The sequence below is a fragment of the Phaenicophaeus curvirostris genome, chromosome Z (assembly GCF_032191515.1).
Source record: "Phaenicophaeus curvirostris isolate KB17595 chromosome Z, BPBGC_Pcur_1.0, whole genome shotgun sequence".
Classification (NCBI taxonomy): domain Eukaryota; kingdom Metazoa; phylum Chordata; class Aves; order Cuculiformes; family Cuculidae; genus Phaenicophaeus; species Phaenicophaeus curvirostris.
The window spans coordinates 39,836,197-39,853,417 of NC_091431.1; the positions used below are offsets into that span (position 1 = coordinate 39,836,197).

The 17,221-nt window shown below is 41.0% G+C and overlaps 1 protein-coding gene across 1 annotated transcript in view; it reads right to left on the bottom strand.

The window, feature by feature from the left end:
* Positions 1–530: 530 nt before the first annotated feature.
* FOCAD (focadhesin) overlaps positions 531–17,221 on the bottom strand; it is a 94,614-nt gene continuing 77,923 nt past the window's right edge. Inside the window, exons 36-44 of the mRNA XM_069881192.1 lie at positions 16,734–16,862; positions 13,968–14,083; positions 12,421–12,681; positions 11,704–11,793; positions 10,416–10,593; positions 8,861–8,958; positions 7,805–8,056; positions 2,275–2,350; positions 531–880 (exon numbers count right to left, since the gene is read on the bottom strand). Coding sequence (XP_069737293.1) covers positions 807–880; positions 2,275–2,350; positions 7,805–8,056; positions 8,861–8,958; positions 10,416–10,593; positions 11,704–11,793; positions 12,421–12,681; positions 13,968–14,083; positions 16,734–16,862 — 1,274 coding nt within the window. The 3' untranslated portion in view covers positions 531–806. The remainder of the gene's footprint in view (positions 881–2,274; positions 2,351–7,804; positions 8,057–8,860; positions 8,959–10,415; positions 10,594–11,703; positions 11,794–12,420; positions 12,682–13,967; positions 14,084–16,733; positions 16,863–17,221) is intronic.

Consider the following 17,221-nt stretch of genomic DNA (forward strand, 5'->3'; position numbering starts at 1 on the left):
TCTTAGCAAGACGGTGAAGTGGAACAGTTCTTCATTCTTTCAAAAACACAAGAGTATTAAATAAGGAAAATGGCAGGAGCTAATTCATTCAACATGGCAAAGATGGAAGAGAGCTGCTATATTCTCCCTTTTGCCCAGAGGCAGAGAAAAACTCTCCTTATGTGCAAAAGAGGAAACAAGAACAGTTACAATGGGAAAGAAAACATAGCAGCTACTAGGATCATTCATTTATGTCAATGATCTTGATAAAGCTGTTGCAAAACTGACAAGCATTTTAAAAAACCCTACTCACATTATAAACCTTCATTGTGTTGCCACTACTGCACAAGAGCATTGTGTTCTAACTAAAAAAGGCAAATGTTTATAAAATAGCGGTAATTCAAAAGTATTTCACTAAAATGTATTTCAGTAAATATGCTACATCCAAACAAAGATTTTTTTTCCCCACCCATTCCTACAAAGTTTCCATGAGGTAAAGGAATATTCCACTCCAGTGTCTGAGGCTCTCAAGTGCCAGTGAAGCAAGTCAATTCAATCAACCGAGTATTTATTTCTCATTTAGATTTAGCACAGCTCAAACCATGTCAGGCAGTTCGTGAAAGAATGACACCCTGTCAAAAAAAAAAAAAATTCCAAAATGTTTTTCATCTTATGAGTCTTTGGGAGGAGGTAAATGAATACGAAAAATTCAAAACCTTCTGATAAGAAACCTCTTTGAAACTGGTCGGTCTTCCTGATGCCTGTTTAGCAATATTATTATTCCATGTACGAACAGTTTTCTGTACTGGGTAAGACATGGCATGCAGCTACCACCCATAAGCTTTTGTCCATACTGCTTTCTTCTCAAACTCTGTAAGAGATCTCAAGGCCAGAAGTGTAACTGTGAAGACAAGGACAAATGATATTAATTCGCACAGTCCAGACTGGAAAGGATGTAAGAGGAGTCTCCCTAGTAATTTGACTAACACAGGTCTAGATTCAATTCTCTTTCTACAACTTTTCCACTTCCTATCCTGACAGCTTCTGAAGCTACTTTCATTGTTCACTGGATACACCAGTATCTCCACCCCTGTGAACTATGATGACGTATGAGGCCTTTCATCTACTTTATGGCAAGTCTCCTACTGAAATCATACCACATCACCTGCTAATTAGACTGTCACTTTGAAACAGCACATAGATGAACCAACACTGCAGAAAGTTTGAATCCAATAAGCAGTGATACAAGAGGGTGGGTGGGAGGCACTGGGAAGGACACAACCACAGAGTAAAATGTTGTAAGTCCTCTGTGCAATTCACTGATTGAAAATGTAATTCACAGATTCTTTGATTCAGTTTGAAATTATCACATGTTTAGGCTAAATCCAGTAACCAGTTGAGTCACATTCTAGTCATCCAGAAGGGAGTTTCATGTTCTAGTATTTAAATGCAAAAACAAACAATGGAAAGCTGGAGGGTAAAAATGACTCATCTCAATCAGGGCATACTGAGAATATACTGTATATCAATCTCTGCTGCAGATCAGAGGATTCTCCAACAGTAGTTAGCATAGTTTCTGCTGGAGATCAGTGGATACAACAGGGGAATTTTGAAATGTATCAGACAGTGACTAAAGATTACAGAACCTCAAAACAAGGCTAACTATTTGAGTAAAGCGTGGAACTTATAACCAGATTTCAAGAAACCATGTTTAGCTCCAACAAGTCAGGTGTTTCAAAGGAGGTGCTTTCTGTTACTGGAAAGAGGCACAACCATACTCACTTCCCTTGAAAGTATTTGTGGTGTCCTCTTAAAATGACTTACACAGATCATATTCATAATCCTACATCTCTAGGTAAGCAATGAGGCTAGGGCTACAGGACATCACTGTAATTCAAAACATCATTTTCCCATGTTTCTTTTCATACAACTTTTCAACAACTCTCATTATAGCGTTGGAGGGTTTCCAAGCAGTAAGTCACATTTCATTTTTAAGGGTAACTTCAAAAATAATTGACAGTTCTATCACCAAAACAGACTTGCAGGACTAGATGTACTTCTAGGTCCTTTGGACCTTCAGTGGTACATCATCTTAAGTGCCAGCAGTTCAGACAGCAAACATAAGGTGTTACATACAGGAATGTTAACTTACACGTGAAGGTTTCCTTAAAGACAAAATATAGCTTTCCTACATGTGCTAATAGTAAGGATTCATCTCACTCTTTTTAACAACTGGATTTTGACCTTTAGTGATACTTATGAAAAAAAATAAGGACCCAGTTAAAAATATCTTACCTTTCAACAGGTCTGTGGAAAAGCTTGATAATGCCTCCTGAGGACTTTCCATCATACTGATCAGCCAGCCAATAAACTACAGATTGAAATATAAAGTAAAATCTGAATTAGAAGAGCTCTATATCAGAACATCACAAACTGTTTTCAGTTTGACAGGCAGCATCCAGCTGCTGCTAAACTGAGTAATTCAAGCGGAGTCAGTGACCAATCTATCTGAACACCCCAGAGTACATCCCACTGTAAATGTGATTTCTCCCACAGCTGCATCTGAAACTCCCTTTGTTTCTTCTAACTCCCTCAGCAATAATTCTTCGTAATGAAGAAGGTACGGTAAGTATTTTCCCTCCCTCTTGCCTGTTCATCCTTTTACCTATTAATACAGTCCTTTCTTATCAGTCTCTTGCCCGAACATTTTACTGCAAATCCTTCAGAACACTTACTGTCGTTGTTCCTCTTATGTCCTCTCTCATTTCTCATTGTTTATCTGGCAGTGCAATATGCCTGAAGAACAATGATGATTTTCGGGGCATAGTTTCAATGTCTTCCCTAAAGCCTAGTTAGGCACTTGCATATTAACAACCCACCCCTGAATTCCTCCAAAATTCTGAATTCTGACTACACTGGCAACTCTGAGCACAGCAGTGCACAGGAACCAGTCCTTAATGGATTCTGGTTTGCACTAAGCAGCTACCTATTAATCTGCAGGTTTACAAAAGTATTTCCGCATATCTCAGCCACAAGAGATACAGCAGGCTTGCCAAGTTAGGCACAGTTTTGCACGCTTATTTTTAACTTACACTTGAAAATAAATGACACCACAAACTGCACAGAAGAACTTTGATTGCTCTAAATTGCCACTGTGGTGATACTCAACTGCAGAGGATCCGTCTTTCAGTGTTTAAAAGACCAACTTGCTACTAGCAGCTGCCAACTCTCCTCTCTCAGCTCTAACTTAAGAGTTTGACTCCCAACACTGGAATGCTTTTTGTTCTTTGAAACTCTCACATTTTACTTGAGAAACTACAGTCAGTATTTTGAGACAAGTCATATCTGATTGCAAAAGAAAAACAAGATCATAGAATCATAGAATAACCAGGTTGGAAGAGACCCACCGGATCATCGAGTCCAACCATTCCCACCAATCTCTAAACCATGCCCTTCAGCACCTCGTCCACCCGTGCCTTAAACACCTCCAGGGAAGGTGAATCAACCACCTCCCTGGGTAGATCGTTCCATTGCCCAATGACCCTTTCAGTGAAGAATTTTTTCCTAATGTCCAGCCCAAATCTCCCTTGGTGGAGCTTGAGGCAATTCCCTCTTGTCCTGTCCCCCGTCACTTGGGAGAAGAGGCCAGCACCCTCCTCTCCACAACCTCCTTTCAGGTAGTTATAGAGAGCAATGAGGTCTCCCCTCAGCCTCCTCTTCTCCAGGCTAAACAACCCCAGCTCTCTCAGCCGCTCCTCGTAAGACTTGTTCTCCAGCCCCTTCATCAGCTTTGTTGCTCTTCTCTGGACTCGCTCCAGAGCCTCAACATCCTTCTTGTGGTGAGGGGCCCAGAACTGAACACAGTATTCGAGGAGCGGTCTCACCAGTGCAGAGTACAGAGGGAGAATAACCTCCCTGGACCTGCAGGTGACGCCGTTTCTGATCCAAGCCAAGATGCCATTGGCCTTCTTGGCCACCTGGGCACACTGCTGGCTCATGTTCAGTCGGTTGTCAAACAACATCCCCAGGTCCCTCTCCTCCAGGCAGCTTTCTAGACAGACTTCTCCTAGTCTGTAGCACTGCCACTGGACTCTGCCCAGCGGTCCAGCCTGTTCAGATCCCTTTGCAGAGCCTCCCTGCCCTCCAGCAGATCAACACTTCCACTCAGCTTAGCGTCGTCTGCAAACTTGCTAAGGGTGCACTCAATGCCTTCATCCAGGTCATTGATAAAGACATCGAACAGGGCTGGACCCAGCACTGAGCCCTGGGGAACCCCACTTGTCACTGGCCTCCAGCTGGAGTTAACTCCATTTCCCACCACTCTCTGGGCCCGGCCATCCAACCAGTTTTCCACCCAGGAGAGTGTGCGCCTGTCCAGGCCAGAGGCTGACAGTTTCTCAAGCAGAATGCTGTGAAAAACTGTGTCAAAGGCTTTACTGAAGTCCAGGAAAATACATCCACAGCCTTTCCCTCATCCAGCAGCCGAGTCACTTTGTCATAGAAAGCGATCAGGTTAGTTTGGAAAGACCTGGCTTTTGTGAACCCATGTTGACTGGGCCTGATCACCCGGTTCTCTTGCATGTGCTTCATGATAGCACTCAAGATCACCTGCTCCATGACTTTCCCTGGCACTGAGGTCAGACTGACATGCCTGTAGTTTTCTGGGTCCTCCCTGCGACCCTTCTTGTAGATGGGCACAACATCAGCCAGCCTCCAGTCCAGTGGAACTTCCCCAGTCTTCCAGGACTGTTGGAAGATGATGGGAAGGGGTTTGGCCAGCACATCCGCCAGCTCCTTCAATATCCTTGGATGAATCCCATCCGACCCCATAGACTTGCGGGTGTCTAGCCGGGCTAGCAAGGCTCTGACCACCTCCTCTTGGATCATGGGAGCCTCATTTTGCTCCTCTAGCTCCTGGGTTTGTACACAGACGGAACGACTTTCTTAACAATTAAAGACTGAGGCAAAGAAGGCATTAAGTACCTCAGCCTTTTCCTCATCCCCTGTCACTGTTGTTACTTCTGCGTCCAATAGGGACTGTATGGTCTCCCTAGTCCTCCTTTTATTATTTATATATTTATAGAAGGATTTTTTGTTATCTTTCACAGACTTTGCCAATCTGATTTCTAGTTGAGCCTTAGCCCTTCTGATTTTTTCTCTACACAGTCTCACTTCCCTCCTGTAGTCCACCCAAGAGGCCTGTCCCCTCTTCCAGAGCCCATAAATGTTTCTCTTCTTCTTGATATCACTCAAGATCTCTCTGTTCAACCAAGCTGGTTTTCTCCCCTGCCGGCTTTTTTCCGGAACATGGGGATGGCTTTCTCCTGAGCTGCTAGGATTTCCTTTTTGAAGAGCTCCCAGCCCTCATGGGCTCCCTTGCCCTTAAGTACTGTCTCCCATGAGACTTTGCCAACCAGCCTTCTGAAGAGTTCAGCCTGCCCTCTGGAAATTTAATGCTACTGTCCTGCTTACCACCCTCTTCACTTCACCTAGAACAGAAAACCCCATCATGTCATGATCACTTTGTCCTAGGCGTCCACCTACTGCCACATCCCCCTCAAGGCCTTCTCTGTTCACAAACAGCAGGTCCAGGAGGGCACCTTCCCTTGTTGGTTCATTCACCAGCTGTGCAAGGAAGTTGTCTCGCACGCACTCCAGGAACCTCCTAGACTGCTTCCTTTCTGCTGTATTGTACTTCCAGCAGATATCAGGAAGATTGAAGTCTCCCACCAGAACAAGAGGCATCAATCTAGAGATTAACCCCAGCTGTTTATAGAAGAGCTCATCAGCTGCTTCTCCTTGGCTGGGTGGTCTGTAACAGACTCCCATCACAAAATCTACCTTCTGGTGGGCTCCTCTGATTTTAACCCACAGGCACTCAATCTCCTCATCACCACAATCCATCTCAACAGTGTCCAAGTCCTCCCTTACAAACAGCTGTACCCCACCTCCTCTCCTACCCTTCCTATCCCGCCTGAAGAGTTTGTACCCCACCATAACTGTACTCCAGTTATATGAGTCGTCCCACCATGATTCCGTGATGGCAACGACATCATAGGCTCCTTGCCTTACAACAGCTTCCAGCCCTTCCTTCTTATTCCCCATGCTGTGTGCATTGGTGTAAATGCACTTCAGCTGAGCTGCCAAGCCTTCAGCCCTCTTATAGGGAATAGAGTTCATTCCCAATTGCCTGGTAACTGGAGTAGCTAGCGCCAGAGTGCCCGTATCTCCCTTAGCACCCCCAGGTGTGTTCTCCCCCACTTTCTGTGTGGTGATGTACTGGTGGTCCACATCAGCACACCCTCTCCGAATCACCATTGCCCCACGTCCAGGCTCGTTCCTGTCTAGCCTGGGCTCAACCCCCTCCCCCTTCACATCTAGTTTAAAGCTCGATTTATGAGCTTAGCTAGGTTTCTAGCAAGGGCTTTAGTCCCCCTAGGAGACACACGTGTCCCATCCTTAGCAACAAAGTCTGGGGGTGCGTGAGCCACCCCATGATCAAAGAAGCCAAAGCCCCTTTCCTCACACCAGGCTCAGAGCCAGGCACTAATCGAATTCTTCTTCCTGACTTCCAGCTCCTCTTTATTTAGCCTTGGGATGGAGCAGAATACTATTTGTGCCCCAGAGCCCTCCATCATTTTCCCAATGGCCCTGAAGTCTTTCTTGATGGTTTTGGTCTTTTTGTTTACTAGATCATCGTTACCAATTTGGACTACTGTCAGAGGATAGTAGTCTGTCTTGTGGACCAGGGAAGGAAGTTTTCTAGCTACCTCCTTCACTGATGCCCCCGGTAAGAAGCAGACCTTTCTGTGGAGTGGGTCCGGTCTGCAAATGGGTCCCTCCGTTCCTTTTAGGGGGGAGTCCCCTACAACAATCACCCTCCTCTTCTTCTTAATGGAGGATGTTTTTGTCTTTTTCTGAGGATGGTGCGGCCTAGGCAAGGATTCTAGGCTGTGGGAGCCATCATCCTCAGGGTTGGATTCCACCTGCAGCACATGGTACTTGTTCACCAGGGGGATCTGGGGTTTTGGTGTCTGGTTGAGGGGAGCAGGTTTCCTTCATCTGGCAGGAACTTGCTGCCACTCCCCATCTCATGTAACCCCAACCTTGCAGTTTGCAGATGGATGGTGTTTGGACACACCAGCTCCAGCAGGCTGCTGAGTTAGTGAGAGGGCACTGCTCCACTGGTCTATCTCCCTCTCGCACTCCCTGATGGTCCTCAGCCTCTTTACCTCCTCCCTTAGCTCCTCCACCATGTGAAGGAGTTCCCCCACTCGAGCGCAACTTTCACAAGTGGAGCCAGGACCAGAGGCACGAGCTGGTGTGGGAGGGGTGCACTGCCTGCAGCCCAGGGTCTGGGTAGCTGCTGCACCCACTGTGGCTCTGGCTGGGTGGCAGCATCCATCCTGCCTGCTGCAGCACACGGAGCAGCTTTAATCTTCTGCCAGGTGGCCACCATGGTCTTCGGTGTCTTCTGTCTAGTCTCTAGGTCCTCTCTGCACCCTGCCTTCTCGCCCTGCCCGCTCAAACTGCCCCGCACCTCTTTGCCACACTCCTCTTCGCTGTGCTCCAGGTCATGGTGCTCCCAGGGGACTGTTTAAATCTCCCGCTGTATCCACTGGGACCGCCCCCTCCTGTCAGGCACCGCACGGGACCAGCGTGGCTGTCAGGAGCCCCGCCCTCACCTGTTTTTTTCTGGGATTTTCATAAATCAGATTCAGTAGATACAGAGGACATAACTGCTCCAACTAAAACTTGAGCTGACTACTAAAAACGGGTTGATTTCCGACTCCTGGAAAATGCTTACCATGACATGCAATTTTACCTTCTGTGTTTGTTCCTTCCAAGGGTCTTTAGCCAGCAAAAGGGAAATGCTGCTTGGGAGGAGAGTGAGAGTCTCTTGCACAGCAAGCTTGTCAGCAGGATGCTTGCCAATGGGATCCTCAGATAATTTTGGTAATATTGTTTGGTGCTTCCACGCTGACCAGTTAGCACTGAGGCCAATCAGTAAGGGTGAACCATGGTCAGCCCAGGCCACAACAGAAGCAGCAAACAGCCGCAGGAGGAAATCTATGCACTAAATAGGAAAAAGGCAAAAATACACTTTGATATAGAATAATACAGAAGGGGCAAAAAAAAAACCCAATAGCCCCCCGCTCCAAACCTGCATTCAAAGTGTAATAACTAGAAAGTCCTTAATAGTCTCTTATCCTTTGAAACAGCATAAGACTTTTCAAATCAAACTAAAATGTTTACAGTAAGAAACAAACCCACAATCTTCTAAAATCGTCCTTCAGCTTAAGGCCGATCTGCATTTCACATAAAATGGGAAATGACTTTTTTACACCAAGTTGACTTTTGAGGGAAATTAGAGATTGTTACTCTTGTGGTGCTACAAATGTTTAGGGAGTATTGCAGCAGTGTAACAAATGCCTTTCTGATCTAAGCAGCAGCTTATTTTATGTCCTCAATCAAAAGACTTCAACAGACGAACAGATGTAACTGAACAATATTAGTCCCCTGAATCTGTCCAAGCCATCTTAGAAACACCAGCTGCACAGTTCTGATCTGCTTAGACAATTCTACTGGTGATATCAAATTTTTCCTTTAATTGTTCTAAATACAGTGCATTTGAAGCAATGATTTCCTTCATTTGTCTTTAGCTTCTAACATGTTTTAAATGTCATAGTTATTTTAAAGTAAGAGTTTAAAATACACACACGTTCACAAAAATTGAGAAAAATTTCTCTAAGGAGGTAACATGGCAATCTTGTAAAATATAAGAGCATAGGGAATAATACTTATTGCTGAGGAAGAATGTTAAATACATCAAGGCGTCCTTGTTTTCATAAAAGCTGCAAATTATTTTCACAGCAAGTACCTCTTTAAGATTGACATTCTGTAAGGGTGTTGACTTGTATGCTAAATTTCTGATGTAGCCCATCAGGTCTAGCAGCCAGTCCATTCTTTTCAGTACACCTAGAAGAAGATTGATAACACTGACCCACATAAAACGCTAGAATGCATAATTTTTCATTAAAAACTAGCACAAGGAATCGCTATAGCAACAAAGCACTGACTGTGGAAGACCACCAATATCACTATCACAATTGATTCAATATTGTCAATAACAGAAGGCATACAGGCATCTAAGAAATAAAAAAAATTTGCTTATAATGCAGGCAACATGCTGAATGCACAGATAAAAGAATGCTGAGTGAGAATTATTTCACATAATGGCAGCCTGCATGTCCCACTAACCCAGTCTGCATTTATGACTGCTACAGAAACCTAAAGCTTCCCTGAAGTTTTTGCCTGAGTACTTCATCTAACTCTAGCACTGATATCATTATACATTGGACAAGAACGTGGGAGGTGCTGTGAATATCCTCCTACAGTGCAGAGAGGATCAGTAAAATACAGCCAAGGCATGCAAATAAAATTAGTCCCCAACACAAGGGACAGAACATATTTAATTGATTCATATTCTGCAGTCCAAAATATGTTCTACATCCTGCAAATTTATAACCATCTTCACCTTTGAGACCATTTCACATCATACACTACCATTTCCTTGCACTCTTCACACGTGCTCTCTTTCATGTTGCCTCATCTTTTGCCTAAAGAAACCTCATTTCACTCATTCAAAACTCACTACTGCTTCAAGTTCTCCAACCACAGCTGACAGCTAAGCAACATAATGCTCCGAAGCTGTTCCATGAATACAGGCAGCCAAAGATCCTTCCACCACGAAAATGAAGAAGTCTCATTCTTTCTTCCCTCTGCTCTTGTTTTTAACTCCTTTATTTTCCTGCACAATTCTGCTATATCTCTTGCACCAGCTCCGGTGCTTTATAAGATTCTTAGCTGAGCCAGCCCAACTCACTAACCCACCAGATAACTATCTGGTATGGTCATGAAAAAGCGGAAAGGCAATTTGCTTCCTGTGTTAACTCAGTGCAAAGAGTTCAGAAAAGCAAGCTACCTCCTTGGTTCAACTAGTCTCACCGAACATGCTCCTGCCTGCTGTGTCATGCAGCAGTAAGTCAGATGGTGTGCCTGGAGGTCAGCAGCGTTCCACTATTATTGGTATATAATGTACATGTACATTTTTAAGACTACTTTATACTGAAAATCTAAAAAGACCGAGAAGTGTGGATCTAGTAAAAACTCTGGTCTGTGAACCACCTGGTTGAAATACTATAAAAGAATTTTAGCTGATCCACAGAAACGTAAAGAAATAGAGAAAAGCATAAAAGTAATGTTTGAAACAAGTAACTGAAGAGCAGAAAGTATCTGAAGACTGAGTAGTTTCTAATATGGAAAAATCTGGAAACACTTAGGCTAAACTGTTTTAAAATTATGTAAAAAGAATCAGTTTAGATTTTCGATATCTGATGATTTTATTGTTGATTTTTCTTTAAGTCTGACCGTACCTGTATTTTCATGGTTTACAATGCGAGAATGATAGAAACTATGCAAAAGTATCCACAAAATATTTTCTTTACAGTGATATCCTGCCACAGCATCTATCACGGCACTCAAGTTCATCAGAGGTAGTCTGCCTTGAGAAATTAAATACACCTTCGTGAATGTGGTCTTCTGTATATTGTTCTGCAAATATAATTAAAAAACATGTTAAATTAGAACTTACTTTTCTTGGGGGAACAGTAAATGCTGCACCTCTTTCCATAAAAAAGGAGGGGGTTGTAAATTCTTTATCTAGCAGGCTCATTTTTATTTAAGAGAAATTATGAAAGAGAACACTGTACACACTACTTTAATTTTATATGCTTCTAAATAGTCCAGCAAACTGCAAATCAGTACAGCTGGACTGTTTTCATACTGCTTGACAATTCTGAAGATGCTAGTCTTCTTGCAAGAGAGATTCACTACAGTGACATAAAAGGTTTTCTCTACGGCATTTTCCAGTGTGGAAATAAGAACTCAAAGGTATAAAGAAATGACAGTTCAGATTTCCAGACCTATCTAAATGCTTAACTCTCTAGTGAATCTTCCAGTAAAGAGAACAACATGGTTTTATGGCACAGTTGTTTGCTTATAACAATCTGCTCTGAAACCGTCAAGTTCATCCACACAGGTTACTTCCCCAGCATTTCAGCTGCTAAGGATTTCACTGCTGATTTATTCCACTGGTGACCTAGAAGCTCTTCTATTCCATTGTTATACTTAGCCATCCTGTATACCAGTAAACACTCTGACTGTGAATGCAAATTTATCACATTAAGTCAAGAATGGAAGGTTGTTTAGACAATGTACTTCGCATTTTTAAGAGAAGCGAGGCTCCACCCAGTTCAAGTACTGCTAGTCATTGGGATGCGTTTATAGTCTGTTTGTATAGTAGGTAGTTACATTAACTGAAGAGGACTATGGTCTGCTGTTTGCATTAATGGTCTGGAATTCAGAAGAGCTAGTACTACTTCTGTACTGCTGACAGAGTCCAGTTATCTATCCTGTCCAGTCAAAAGCTCCCAGATGAATTTAGTAGTATTTTAGTTGCCTTGAAAGAGTTTTGGATATGGGCTCTTAGAACTATTGCTTCTTCATGCTGCCTTCAAAATAGAGCCAAAACACTCTTAGTTATGTAGCAGATAAAACTATCATTGCTCCCAATGTGCTAAAACACTGTTGACAGGAAAAATGGTAAGGCATAGTTGTTTCACCTGATTATGTGATAAAAGACCAGGAGTAAGTCACGATTACCTTAGAGATCTGGAGAATACGATCAATCTCTGAATCGGCCATTTCCGAGATACACTTTGCTACAGTGATATACACCTCCAGTTCACCTCTCTGGAAACAGTAAATACATGTTCAGATATATACTTCCAGGTCTCTTCATAATTAAAATTGCTGAGCCTAGCAACTCTGTTAATGATTAGAATGAAGAGTTAATCTAGCCTCTAGCTGTATTTATTCTATATTATAAAATAAATTCTGTATTCGGTGGGGACTTCAATATACTTAATGATAAAGGAATGATGGCAACTGAAAAAATTTCAGACTTCATTTTTAATGGTAAAGTGCCCTTCCTTGGAGATACTTGTAGCTAAATAGTTTATTTAAATTACTGTGGGAAGCTGAACCTTCTATGTGGGAAAAAAAAACCCCAAACCTTTTAACTGCTCTCTGCTTCTGTTTCAATAACATTTAATTCAGTACTAGAACTGTATTTTTCAATTACTAAATAATTTATGAGGGAAATGCATATATTAAACTGGTCTCACAACTTAGTCATATTCTAAAGAATATTCCTAAGTAACTTAAATTGAAATTATGCAGGCATCTTAACTACTATGACTAAAAATTCTATATCTACTTCATGTTTCAAAACCTGATGGGTCAGTGCAAAAAAATGGGACATAGCATCAGTAAAAATATCCAGTTACAATGTACATATACCTCATAATTATTCCTTACCTGAATGTCATTTGGTAGAAGCTCAAATATTTTCTCCACAGCCTGGCACAGAAAGCTCCAGTAGTACTGGGCAGGGTTTGGAAGTTTCATAGACTGCATGAGTCCCTGTAAAACACACTGGCACATTTCTGTTTTTTTTATGTGGTTCTTCACTTCAAACTGTTGTATCATAAATACTTCTATAAAATATTGTAGTTTGTCTTCTGCAACATGTTTCACCCACAGGGGCAGGGATGTGAAAAGATATTCCTGGGTTTTCATCTGAAAAGCAAAAACTTTTGCTTAGATTCAGATTCTAGCTCTTCACTGACCTTCAACTATTGTCATAAAGGATAAAATTAAAAAGGATGAAATGTAAAATGCAAAGTCATAAATATTTCTCAATTCTGCTTCTCTTTTGATGAACTGCATGAATTCAAGAGTTCTAACATGTCAATATTCTGTTTTCCCTAAAGATGAAGGAGCTTTCTTTTAATGCAGTACAGATACCATATCTCTGTATCGGCAGGACAATTCTGATTTCCCTGTGTGGTGCTCACTGCATTCCTTCATAAAGCATCCAGACTGATCAGACAGCCAAGGACAGAAGTATGGTACTCCTAGCACCTTTAGTATTGCTAGCTAGTGAGGAAGAATGAATAATTATGTTGAAGGAATACAAAGCTTACATACATTGTGTCTGAGTTCATCCTGTGACCCTCAGATCCTCACTGAGGTGGGAAACTGGTGCTCAGAAAGAAAGAAAACCTTGGGGTTTTTTTGGTACTTTACCAATTACGTATCTTAAAATTGCCAAGTGTTTATATGTCAGTGAAAACTAATGAATTAAAAAATACAGTACCCCTTGAAGAACTGGAAAAGATTACAGAAATCCAAAATAGATTTTCTGAGAATTGTCGTGAACCTGCTCCTTAACTTGTATATAAACTGGCAGAACTGCAGTCCAGTGCACTGTGGGATTCAGGAAGTTTTACGTACTGTATAATGGAATCTGTGTTGTATGCCCAAATTTGACTATACTATAGGTTGGTGTGCTGGCTATCTACAGAATTAAGGCAAGGTTTTCAAGAAGTAACACATCTTATTAGATCAAGTCATTACTGGAAGAAGCAGGCAAGCTTTAGGGCAGATAGGTGGGACTTTTCTAAGACTATCAGCTAGTATAATAAAAGATACTTTTTCTCCCTACGTGCCATGCCTTCTTACATCATAAAATAGAGTAAGGTTGTTGTTCTATTAGAGGACTACATTAAAATTTGCTTTTCTAGAGATGCTGCTTAAAGCTTTTAACACCTATAGCATGAAATGAGAGAGAGGAAATAAGATTCAAGCAATTCAAGTAAAACCAGTGCAACAGATCTTAAATCTGCCTTTAATTTCAAGGCCCCAGAATAGCTTTTCCCTCACTATAAATATTCTATAAACAATACTTTTGCAGAATTCTGAACCCTGTAATCCTTTTCTGGTGAGACATCCCTAAATATCATCACTGAAGAATCTTACAGGAAAGAGGTGCTGAGGACCCACAAATTTTCTGACATACGTACACCAAGACTGTAGATAAGAGGTGGTGCCACCCACATCCCCAAAAGCATTGCTGCATTTTGAGATGACTGGGCTTGTGTTGCAGCCAGCTGAAGGCAGAGATGTTTTACCTCATCACCTAGAGCAGAAGAAAGCAAACAGAAGTTATGAGGAAATTATTTTCACTCTATATTTGTTCTTAGCTCATAAAATAGAGGAAGGTTATTGTTCTACTAGAGGATTACATTAATAATTTCTTTTCTAGAGATGCTGCTTAAAGCTTTTAACACATATTTCTTAGAAGTCTCCTTTCTATTCATGCACTTCCAGCAAGAAATCTCAGCATTGGTCCAAGTTCATTACAATTTACTCCAGAATAAAAACATGGGAGTGGTAAGAAAAGTAGGAATCAAAAAAAAAATCCTTGCCAAATAAAAAGAAGACTTAATCTATAGAAGGAGAAATGAGTCAATATTCCTTCCTACTAAATGTAGGAGTATTAGCATTTGTTCATTAGTTCCTAATCTTCCATGTACCCCTTAGCTGGGTGCTCAGTTTCAGCATTCTCCAGGTTAACACTTAGGAAGATCTTCCTGTGCACAGAGGTTACAATGGTCATTAAACCCTTACTGTTCCTCTTTAAAGTTCCATCAATGACTGATACAGTCTGTTTCTTAATAAACAGTCATAGATATGTTGAAGAGTGGGCAATTGCATGGTTTCCTTCTGTATAGTTAATGAGCAACATAAAGACAAACAACTGAAGTATTATACTAGCACTTGACAATTAGACATTAAGTTTCAAGCTGACATTTAACAGTAAACAGGTGCTTTGCAAGTTAAAATGTTCTTTCAATAATAAAAGTGGCAATCTATATAGCATAACTTTATGAAAGTTAACTGACATTAGCACAAGAACAAAGTAAAGGTTTAATAGTCTAGTATCAAGCTCTTCAAAATAAGGTATCTTATACACGAAGTCAAGTAATTTGCAGAACTCTGAAGTAGCACCTATTTGTTATTCAATAAGGCTCTGAAATGAGCAGTCACAGGCAAATCATAATCTGTGTCTTAGCAGTCCAAGCTAGCAACAGAGAATTTTTTAATTGGTTACTGAAGTATTTTGCTACAATTTCACCCTTTCAATCATGTTACATTGCTTCTTCTCAGCATCACACTTTGTAAGGCAATCTGTTATCTTCAGTATGTTTACAGAATTTGTGAAACATTTAAAATTTATAAAACCATTTATGAATTCTCGGATAGGAATAACGGTGACCAGCACAATCCAAGAGTATTGCGCATATAGTGTAATTTTCATAAAAATATTTGTTAGTGTGCCACATTTCTAAGTGGACTGTTAGGTCATAATAACAACTGTTCTGCATTATGCTTTCTAGCACAACATGAATACTGCACATTAGCACAGAGCAAGACCTATTCTGCATGTATTTTTAATCTAGAGAAGGGTGTGCAACTTCCGTAATGCTCCAGAGGGACAGTCAAGAGTAATTACATATAAAAATATAGACTATGATGCTGTCTAAAGTCAATAAAAACATAGCCGCAAAACTGATGTACTGTTCCTCTGGAATTCCCTTGATTTACAGAAGACTCCTAAGTGAAAAACAGAAAAAAGAAAATCCCTCATACATGTAACAAGTTCCAGCTATTCATAAAGTTGCACACAAATTTGCATCAGCATGGACTGCAGAGCTCAGTTGAGGAAATTCTTTCACTTATATAAAAGACTTGACAGTTAATTGCAAGAATATCATGTAAAACAGGATCTGCAGGTCACGTGTAAGTAAAAATGTTTAATATGTAGCCAAATATTTCTATATCTCACAAGCAGTTGTTCCTCATAGGACAATTCAATGATTTTTAGTGCTTACACAAACACTCCATATAAGTAAAATAAACCCCAGAAAGAAATTAGAACAAACTTGCATATTGTCGACTCTATAGCACACCACTTTAACTACAAAAGCTCTTGCCCAACCCAGTCGAAAAAGAATCTGCAAGGCCAGTAATAACAGTTACATAAATCAGGAGGAACAAAACTCAGAGGAACCAAATAAGAGAATACAGAACTTTGTACAGTAGTTTGTTGGGTTTTTTTTTTAATTAAACTAGTTAAAAACAGATGCTTACATCAACCAAAACAGGCACAGACATCCTGAGTAGAAAAATATATAAGCTGTCCAACACAAGACTTCAGGATGAAAGCTGTTCTCCAGCATGATGAAAGAAGGCTCTTAGAAGCACTAACAAAATGAGGATCCTGACAGAAAAAGGAACATGCTTTCCTCTCTCACCCACTGTAATTTAGCAGAAAGTGTATTTCAGACTGGTTCTGGCTAGATGAACTAGAGGAGTTCAAACTTGTGATAAAGCTGCCTGCAGCCTCTGACACAGGCACTGTACCAGCATTTAGTGGGTACTGAAAATAAGAAATAATTATTTGAGTTTCATGATGGGTCCTTCTTACTGTAAACAGTTCAAATGAAAAATCTGGTCCAATTTCACCAGTGTTCTAGGGAACTTCCAATACTGCTAAAAACTTCTCAGCTCTGATCTTCTCTAGTCTTTTCTTGAGTTCAACCAAACTGTCCACACACAAACATGCTGCAAATGTTAAAAAGTTGGTCTTGAAAGCATAGTAAGCACTTGAATCTCTGCAATATCTTCAAGCCCTAAAGCAGGCTCTAAAGTGCATGAAAGCTGTGTGTTGGTAAAGAAGTCTTGCAACAAGTACAAAAGATTTAATAGAAAACTGTTGATCTTACCAAAGTTTAGCCTCATCAAAGGAGAAAGAATGGATGCCCAGTTTACAGGTGGATACTGATGGCTTTCTCCAACTAATGCAATGGGTGCCAGCACTACTTTCACCAGCTCAGCTGGGATAGATTCAGGGCCTACAACAGAAGGTCCCATCAGAGTTTGAATTCTGTACACACGCATTTCGTTAAACAGCTCAGGAAAAAAAAAAAAGTGAACACTGCACTGAAGACCAATTTCTAGCGAAGAACTGAAAAGCATTATACAATTACTGTTACTTCTTCTCATACCTGGGAATTAGCTTTTTGTAACCAACAGTTGTATTTTTGACATTAGAGTCCTATCAAAACAAGCTTTTTGTGACTGGTAGAAACTTTCTGGTTCATTCCCCTTGAATAATTTTATGAGTTAATTACGCATGTTCCTCATCTAGTAGGATGGTATTTTTGCTTTTGTTAGTAGGACATCAGGAAATGTTTTCTGATACTGCTACCCT